This window comes from Babylonia areolata, chromosome 35 (assembly GCF_041734735.1).
Source record: "Babylonia areolata isolate BAREFJ2019XMU chromosome 35, ASM4173473v1, whole genome shotgun sequence".
NCBI lineage: Eukaryota > Metazoa > Mollusca > Gastropoda > Neogastropoda > Buccinidae > Babylonia > Babylonia areolata.
The window spans coordinates 26,247,473-26,256,707 of record NC_134910.1 but is presented as its reverse complement, the minus strand read 5'-3'; the positions used below and the strand labels follow the sequence as shown (position 1 = coordinate 26,256,707).

Sequence of the window (9,235 nt, the reverse complement as noted above, 5' to 3'; positions counted from 1 at the left end):
CTCTCTCCGTCTCTGTCTGTCTTTCTCTCTCTCTCTCTCCGTCTCTGTCTCTCTTTCTCTCTGTCTCCCTCCATCTCTGTCTTTCTGTCTGTCTCTCTCTGTCTGTCTTTCTGTCTCTGTCTTTATCTCTGTCCGTCTCTGTCTCTGTCTGTCTTTGTCTCTCTCCGGCTGTCTGTCTTTCTCTCTGTCTCTCTCCGTCTCTCTGTCTCTCTCCGTTTCTGTCTCTGTCTTTCTGTCTCTGTCTCCGTCTCTGTCTTTCTGTCTCTGTCTTTGTCTCTGTCTCTCTCCGTTTCTGTCTCTGTCTGTCTCCGTCTCTCTCTGTCTCTGCCTTTCTCTCTGTCTTTCTCTCCATCTCTGTCTCTGTCTTTCTGTGTCTCTCTCCCCTTCTCTCTTATGTTTCTGACATATACAACCCCTTCACCACCATGCCCCATTGTGAATGGGAAAAAATGGGCCTGACCGCAATGAATCATTCGTTCTGTGTCTGCCTGTCTGTCTCTCTGTCTCTCTCTCTCTCTCTCTCTCTCTCTCTCTCTCTCTCTCTCTCTCTCTCTCTCTCTGTAGAGCATATTTTACTTAATGTTTGTAGAATCTGACATGAGTGTTTGCGTGTCTGCGAGCGTTTCTGAAGGTGTGTGAAATTGATAAACACTCTCTCTCTCTCTCTCTCTCTCTCTCTCTCTCTCTCTCTCTCTCTCTCTCTCCCCTCCCTCCCACCTTCTCTCTCTCTCTCTCTCTCTCCTTTTTTTCTTCTTCTCTTTCTTCCTTCCTTCTCTCTTTCACGCATGTGCAGACTATGTTGTTGTTTTGTGTGTGTGGAGAGTTGTGTATACTCTGTGCCATTATTTTGTTCTTTTTATTTTCATTATTGTTGTTGATGTTGACGGGCGCAATAGCCGAGTGATTAAAGCGTTGGACTGTCAGTCTGAGGGTCCCGGGTTCGAATCACGGTGACGGCGCCTGGTGGGTAAAGGGTGGAGATTTTTACGATCTCCCAGGTCAACATATGTGCAGACCTGCTAGTGCCTGAACCCCCTTCGTGTGTATATGCAAGCAGAAGATCAAATACGCACGTTAAAGATCCTGTAATCCATGTCAGCGTTCGGTGGGTTATGGAAACAAGAACATACCCAGCATGCACACCCCCGAAAACGGAGTATGGCTGCCTACATGGCGGGGTAAAAACGGTCATACACGTAAAAGCCCACTCGTGTGCATACGAGTGAACGCAGAAGAAGAAGTTGATGTTGTTGGCCATGTCATGTGTGTGTATGTTCACCATCGTTTTCACTTGTATTCCATTAGACTGATGAATACATTTTCCTTATGAGGGTAGGAAGAAAACAGGTCAATAAGTATCCATTGCTTTTGCCTCATGTCTGTCTCTATCTCTGTGTGTGTGTGTGTGTACGTGTGTGTGTGTACGTGTGTGTGTCTCTGTCTCTATCTGTGTGTGTGTGTGTCACTCTCTCTCTCTCTCTCTCTCTCTCTCTCTCTGTCTGTCTGTCTCTGTGTCTCTTTCTTTCTCTCTCTGTCTCTGTTTCTCTCTATGTCTCTGTCTGTCTGTCTTTGTCTTTGTCTCTCTCTGTGTTTGTCTGCCTGTCTTTGTCTGTCTGTCTGTCTCTCTGAGTCTCTCTCTCTCTCTCTCTCTGTCTGTCTATCTGTATATGTGTGTGTGTCTGTTTCTCTGTCTTTTTCTCTGCCTCTATCTGTGTATGTGTGTGTCTCTGTCTGTGTCTGTGTCTGTCAGTCTCTGTGTGTTTCTCTCTCTCTCTCTCTCTCTTTCTCTCTCTCTTTTTCCCTCTCTCTCTCTGTCTCTGCCTCTCTCTCTCTCTCTCTCTGTCTCAGTCTCTGTGTGTGTGTCTGTCTGTCTGTCTTTATCTCTGTCTCTATCTGTTTGTGTGTGTGTCTCTGTCTGTCTCTATCTGTGTGTCTGTCTCTCTCTGTCTCTATCTCTATGTGTGTTTCTCTCTCTCTCTCTCTCTCTCTCCTTCTCTGTCTCTCTCTTTCTCCCTCTCTGTCTCTTTCTCCCCCTCTCTCTGTCTCTCTCTGTCTCTGCCTCTCTGTCTCTGTCTCTCTCTCTCTCTCTCTCTCTCTCTCTCTCTCTCTCACGCACGCTGTTTCGTGGAAGGAAAAAAACAAAGCCTGCATTTTCTGTTTCAGGACTTTTTTGTTTTCTTCGATGGGGCCGACGGGGACAGACGAATCACCTTTGAAGAGTTCACCAAAGGCTTGGACCAAATCCTGATGTTGTGAGTGCAGACAGGGGACGAAGCCTAGATGACTACACGAGCATCGCATGAAGAAGCGTTGATGATAATGATAATAATAATAATAATACTATTTCATAACTTTTCTGTGGCGCGATATCCAGTACTAATGCTGCTCAAAGCGCCTTACATCATCGAGCCAGATATAAACATAACATAAAACATTACAACAGCTCAATCCAATGCGTTCACAGAATGAATAAAATTTAAAAAAAAAATTTTTTTTTAAAACATGATGCACCAAACAATAAACATATCAAGTAAATAATGCTAAGATTAAAAAGAAAAACATTCCTTAAAAACACTTTTTTAGACACACACAAACATTTTTTTTTTTTAAGTGCATTGATAAATTAATGCGTTGAAGAAGAGGTTCATTGATGGATTCGTACATTGAGGAAACAAAAGTGCACTGATGAACTAGTAATACGTCGATAAAGAAGTGTACCGGCATATAATTGCTATACATGTGTGCATTGATGATGAAGTGCATTCATAAACTAAAGAACGTCGATGATAACAAAGTATGTTGATGGAAAAGTGCATTGATGAAGAAGTGCATCGATTGATGAAAAAGTACTTTGATGAAAAATTGCATTGATGACAATGTACTTTGATGAAAAAGTGCATTGATGAAAAAGTACTTTGATGAAAAAGTGCATTGATGAAAAAGTGCATCGATTGATGAAAAAGTGCATCGATTGATGAAAAAGTACATTGATGAAAAAGTGCATCGATTGATGAAAAAGTACATTGATGAAAAAGTGCATTGATGAAAAAGTACTTTGATGAAAAAGTGCATTGATGAAAAAGTACTTTGATGAAAAAGTGCATTGATGAAAAAGCACTTCTTCTTCTCTTTCTTCTTCTTCTCCTCCTCCTCCTCCTCCTCGTCCTTCTTCTTCCACCTGCTGTTATTTTTTTTATCATCATTATTATCATTATTGTTGTCATTGTTATAATTATTATCGCTATTACCATTGTTGCTACAATTCCTCTTATTGTTGATATTGTCGTCAAGTGTTAATGTTGTCACTGTTGCTGTCACAGTGCGGCCAAAGTGCAGGCGTTGTTCCAGCAGCTGGACGCCGACAAGAGCGGCTTTCTGGACAGGAACGAGCTGAAGAGTCTCCTGGCGCAGAGCGGCAGGAAGTTCTCCGACGATGAGGTCACCAGCATTTTGCAGTGCGCCGACAAAAACAGCGACAACAAGATCAGCTTCGATGAGTTCATGGACGCTTGCTGCTAAGACGGCAAGGAGTGAGTGGGGGTTGGAGGTGGGGGGGGGGGGTTGCTAAGTTTGGCGGTTATCGTGTTTTGTTCAAACGTTGTAGAGGTGCAGAGCGGGGGCTTGCGTTAAAAGCGCGCGCTTGCGTTAAAAGCGCGCGCGAAAATGTTCGCGAGTAATGTGCTGCCTGGCAAATTGTTGGCCTTTCGTTTGTATATCTTTGGAATTTCATTTCTGAACATTTCTACACCATTGTTGGTTTTACTTGCAGTTGTGTTCTGCATTGCTGATATGTACCGCTTGCATTTAGTAGTTCATTCTGGTATTCTATTAAAACACAGCTAGGACTGTAGTGCACAGATAACTAGGTTAAAACACTGTGTAAAGCCGACCTTGGCGTAAACTGAAGTTACACACACACAATTGATTTTTGATAGCTGGTGTCATTCAGGTTTACCTTCCTCTGAGACAGGTTCTTTTTTACATTGTGCAATAAGCAAGCGTGCGAGCTTGTGATCTGTCCGTAGGGAGTATCAAGAGCTGTGGTTTTGAAAGATAATGCTACCTGTTTCTTGTTCGGATATCAAGAGTTGCGATTTTGAAAGTTAATGCTACCTGCTGCTTGTTCGGATATTAAGAGTAGTGATTTTGAAAGATAATGCTACCTGCTTGTTCGGATATCAAGAGTAGTGATTTTGAAAGATAATGCTACCTGCTTCTTGTTCGGATATCAAGAGTAGTGATTTTGAAAGATAATGCTACCTGCTTGTTGTTCGGATATCAAGAGTTGTGATTTTGAAAGATAATGCCACCTGCTTCTTGTTCGGATATCAAGAGTTGTGATTTTGAAAGATAATGCTACCTGCTTGTTCGGATATCAAGAGTAGTGATTTTGAAAGATAATGCTACCTGCTGCTTGTTCGAATATCAAGAGTTGTGATTTTGAAAGATAATGCTATCTGCTTCTTCGGATATTAAGAGTTGTGATTTTGAAAGATAATGCCACCCGCTTCTTGTTCGGATATCAAGAGTTGTGATTTTGAAAGTTAATGCTACCTTCTTGTTCGGATATCAAGAGTTGTCATTTTGAAAGATAATGCTACCTGCCTCTTGTTCGGATATCAAGAGTTGTCATTTTGAAAGATAATGCTACCTGTTTCTTGTTCGGATATTAAGAGTTGTGATTTTGAAAGATAATGCTACCTGCTTCTTGTTCGGATATCAAGAGTAGTGATTTTGAAAGATAATGCTACCTGCTTGTTCGGATATCAAGAGTTGTGATTTTAAAAGATAATGCTATCTGCTTCTTCGGATATTAAGAGTTGTGATTTTGAAAGATAATGCCACCTGCTTCTTGTTCGGATATCAAGAGTAGTGATTTTGAAAGATAATGCTACCTGCTTGTTCGGATATCAAGAGTAGTGATTTTGAAAGATAATGCTACCTGCTTCTTGTTCGGGTATCAAGAGTTGTGATTTTGAAAGATAATGCTACCTGCTTCTTGTTCGGGTATCAAGAGTTGTGATTTTGAAAGTTAATGCCACCTGCTTCTTGTTCGGATATCAAGAGTAGTGATTTTGAAAGATAATGCTACCTGCCTCTTGTTCGGATATCAAGAGTTGTGATTTTAAAAGATAATGCTATCTGCTTCTTCGGATATTAAGAGTTGTGATTTTGAAAGATAATGCCACCTGCTTCTTGTTCGGATATCAAGAGTAGTGATTTTGAAAGATAATGCTACCTGCTTGTTCGGATATCAAGAGTAGTGATTTTGAAAGTTAATGCTACCTGCTTGTTCGGATATCAAGAGTAGTGATTTTGAAAGTTAATGCTACCTGCTTGTTCGGATATCAAGAGTAGTGATTTTGAAAGATAATGCTACCTGCTTCTTGTTCGGGTATCAAGAGTTGTGATTTTGAAAGATAATGCTACCTGCTTCTTGTTCGGGTATCAAGAGTAGTGATTTTGAAAGATAATGCTACCTGCTTGTTCGGATATTAAGAGTTGTGGTTTTGAAAGATGATGCTACCTGCTTCTTGTTCGGATATCAAGAGTAGTGATTTTGAAAGATAATGCCACCTGCTTCTTGTTCGGGTATCAAGAGTTGCGATTTTGAAAGTTAATGCTACCTGTTTCTTGTTCAGATATCAGGAGTTGTGATTTTGAAAGATAATGCTACCTGCTTGTTCGGATATCAAGAGTAGTGATTTTGAAAGATAATGCTACCTGCTTCTTGTTCGGATATCAAGAGTAGTGATTTTGAAAGATAATGCCACCTGCTTCTTGTTCGGATATCAAGAGTAGTGATTTTGAAAGATAATGCTACCTGCCTCTTGTTCGGATATCAAGAGTTGTGATTTTAAAAGATAATGCTATCTGCTTCTTCGGATATTAAGAGTAGTGATTTTGAAAGATAATGCTACCTGCTTCTTGTTCGGATATCAAGAGTAGTGATTTTGAAAGATAATGCTACCTGCTTCTTGTTCGGGTATCAAGAGTTGTGATTTTGAAAGATAATGCTACCTGCTTCTTGTTCGGGTATCAAGAGTTGTGATTTTGAAAGATAATGCTACCTGCTTGTTCGGATATTAAGAGTTGTGATTTTAAAAGATAATGCTATCTGCTTCTTCGGATATTAAGAGTTGTGATTTTGAAAGATAATGCCACCTGCTTCTTGTTCGGATATCAAGAGTAGTGATTTTGAAAGATAATGCTACCTGCTTGTTCGGATATTAAGAGTTGTGATTTTGAAAGATAATGCTACCTGCCTCTTGTTCGGATATCAAGAGTTGTGATTTTGAAAGATAATGCTACCTGCTTGTTCGGATATTAAGAGTTGTGATTTTGAAAGATAATGCTACCTGTTTCTTGTTTGAAGGAGAACTCTCTATTACCAATGCAGAGTACATTTCTGCTGAAAAAAAATCTGTCTCCTTTATTAAGTGTTACGAATGACGTGTTACAAACCGAACAAAACTGTAACTCCGGGTTTTGCAGTCTTAATTCACCACTGCATTGACTTGACTTAGACAACTGAAGACTTTGGTGAGATTAAACAGGTCAGAACACTGAGCTTGCCAAACTTCGTGGCACCTTTCAGCCATATTTTTAAGGAATCTAAATCTGCAGATTTCCCAGCCACTAAGATTTCCTTGTTTTCAAGATGTGTGTACGTCTGTTTTTTTAACACATTAATGTTTCTATTGTCAAGCCATTAAGATGCACACATATCGGTTGAACACTGCATACAGATGGACTTCTTTCGAAGACACAGAGTTTTGAGTGCAAGCGTTGAAGGCATTCAGATAGACTTGATTTTACGAGATTCTGAAAAGAGCATATTATATTCCAAGCAGATAAAGCCCCATGAGCGAAAGAATTGAGAGTGAAAATAGGACAGTTATTTTCTTTGGGGTTTATTTACCATTATATTTATATGCGGTTTTTTTTATATATAGGCAGCATTTTCGTCAAATGTGCTAGCTACTATATAATTTAACCATGTCTTGAAAATGCTTATCAATATATTCAGACATCTTTACTTGTTTATTCAGATATCAAGTTTCGTGCTGTCTCTGAAATAATCCTTTGAAAGTTGTTTTGTATGATAGAAAACACAGTATAACTTACTGTTTTGCGCAGTATTTTGACCACTGGTGACTTCTGGTTTACATCTAAATAACTGTGATCATGTTTGTTCTTTTTTAAGACCGATTAATAGTTGACCGATAGTTTCTTGAAGTGTGATCGCCATACCTGAATACCTTGTGATGATAGCAAGGAAACTGTAACACTGCTGAGTCTACTGGCCATTTGTGGAACTTTTGATGACATTGTTCACTGCTGTTACTTCTGCTGATACAGCTGCTGCTGATTTTATTTTTTCATACATTTTAAATTCATTTGATCTTTGTTTGGAAAGTGCTGGTTAACGTTTCCATTACTTTTACATGGTCTCAGTCGGTAGAGCATGGGACTCTTAATCCCAGGGTCGTGGGTTCGTGCCCCACATTGGGCGTTTCGTTTCTCAAGGCCTGACTAAGCGCGTTGGGTTACGCTGCTGGTCAGGCATCTGCTTGGCAGATGTGGTGTAGCGTATATGGTTTTGTCCGAACGCAGTGACGCCTCCTTGAGCTACTGAAACTGAAACTGATATTTATGGATGTTAATGTCGGTTTAGACCAATAGGAAGCCAGCTTTCACTCTGCCTTTAATCAGCTTACCTTTGTTGAAATATTAATCGCTGCACAAACTGTGTATGTCTGATTCAAGGTCCACGATTCAGTGTGAGGAAGAGGGTGACGAGTCTGGCTAGCGAGCTACTTGATTAGATGTTAACATTGTTGGCACCAAGTCTTTTATGGTTCATCAGAACTTTCAGGTGGAGCGGTAACACACACAGGCGTGCGCGTGCACACCCATTCACTGGACTTGTTTATAGAACCCCTGTCAGATCCACCGTCTCTTGAATCGGGGGAAATACCTGTGATGATTCCTGTTTTGACCAATGAACCATACTATGGTCCACTGTAGTAATTCCTGTTTTGACTGATGAACCATACTATGGTCCACTGTAATAATTCCTGTTTTGACTGATGAACCATACTATGGTCCACTGTAATAATTCCTGTTTTGACCACACAGGCGTGCGCGTGCACACCCATTCACTGGACTCGTTTATAGAACCCCTGTCAGATCCGTCTCTTGAATCGGGGGAAATACCTGTGATGATTCCTGTTTTGACCAATGAACCATACTATGGTCCACTGTAGTAATTCCTGTTTTGACTGATGAACCATACTATGGTCCACTGTAGTAATTCCTGTTTTGACTGATGAACCATACTATGGTCCACTGTAATAATTCCTGTTTTGACCAATGAACCATACTATGGTCCACTGTAGTAATTCCTGTTTTGACCAATGAACCATACAGTGGTCCACTGTAATAATTCCCTGTTTTGACTGATGAACCATACTATGGTCCACTGTAATAATTCCTGTTTTGACCAATGAACCATACTATGGTCCACTGTAATAATTCCTGTTTTGACTGATGAACCATACTATGGTCCACTGTAATAATTCCTGTTTTGACCAATGAACCATACTATGGTCCACTGTGATAATTCCTGTTTTGACCAATGAACCATACAGTGGTCAACTGTAATAATTCCTGTTTTGACTGATGAACCATACTATGGTCCACTGTAGTAATTCCTGTTTTGACCAATGAACCATACTATGGTCCACTGTAATAATTCCTGTTTTGACTGATGAACCATACTATGGTCCACTGTAATTTATTCCTGTTTTGACCGATGAACCATACTGTGGTCCACTGTAATAATTCCTGTTTTGACCGATGAACCATACTATGGTCCACTGTAATTTATTCCTGTTTTGACCGATGAACCATACTGTGGTCCACTACACAGAACTTATTCAAAGACGGTCGTCACATGACATGTCCATTGATGTACTTGACAATATTCTACAAGGAAAAGGCACAGAAATCTTCTGCAACAGAATACGTCATGCAACACTTTAAAAACAGTGATTGAAGCGATGAATAAGCTCCATCATTTATACGCTGTATTTCCTAAGGTATGGCTGCAGTTCGAACGTCAAAGCGCATAGCAACAATATACATGAGCGATGGCAGTACCTGTCGCAGGTTCTCAAGGCCTGACTAAGCGCGTTGGGTTACGCTGCTGGTGAGGCATCTGCTTGGCAGA

The 9,235-nt window shown here is 40.4% G+C and overlaps 1 protein-coding gene and 1 long non-coding RNA gene across 5 annotated transcripts in view; one reads left to right on the top strand and one right to left on the bottom strand.

Annotated features, from left to right (window-relative positions):
• Positions 1-4,055, top strand: part of LOC143277955 (uncharacterized) — a 10,232-nt gene extending 6,177 nt beyond the window's left edge. The window contains exons 2-3 of the mRNA XM_076582937.1: positions 2,164-2,252; positions 3,321-4,055. Coding sequence (XP_076439052.1) covers positions 2,164-2,252; positions 3,321-3,519 — 288 coding nt within the window. The 3' untranslated portion in view covers positions 3,520-4,055. The remainder of the gene's footprint in view (positions 1-2,163; positions 2,253-3,320) is intronic.
• On the bottom strand, positions 4,028-8,132 carry LOC143277956 (uncharacterized). 4 transcript variants are annotated; one of them, XR_013053812.1, is made up of 3 exons: positions 6,072-8,132; positions 4,211-5,430; positions 4,028-4,163 (listed from the first exon to the last, which is right to left on the bottom strand). It is a non-coding gene; the product is annotated as an uncharacterized LOC143277956 (long non-coding RNA). The 4 variants fall into 4 exon arrangements; XR_013053813.1 differs by lacking the exon at positions 4,028-4,163 and having other exon boundaries at positions 4,254-4,407; positions 4,702-5,430; XR_013053814.1 differs by lacking the exon at positions 4,028-4,163 and having other exon boundaries at positions 4,356-4,895; positions 4,943-5,430.
• Between the last annotated feature and the right edge of the window lie 1,103 nt (positions 8,133-9,235).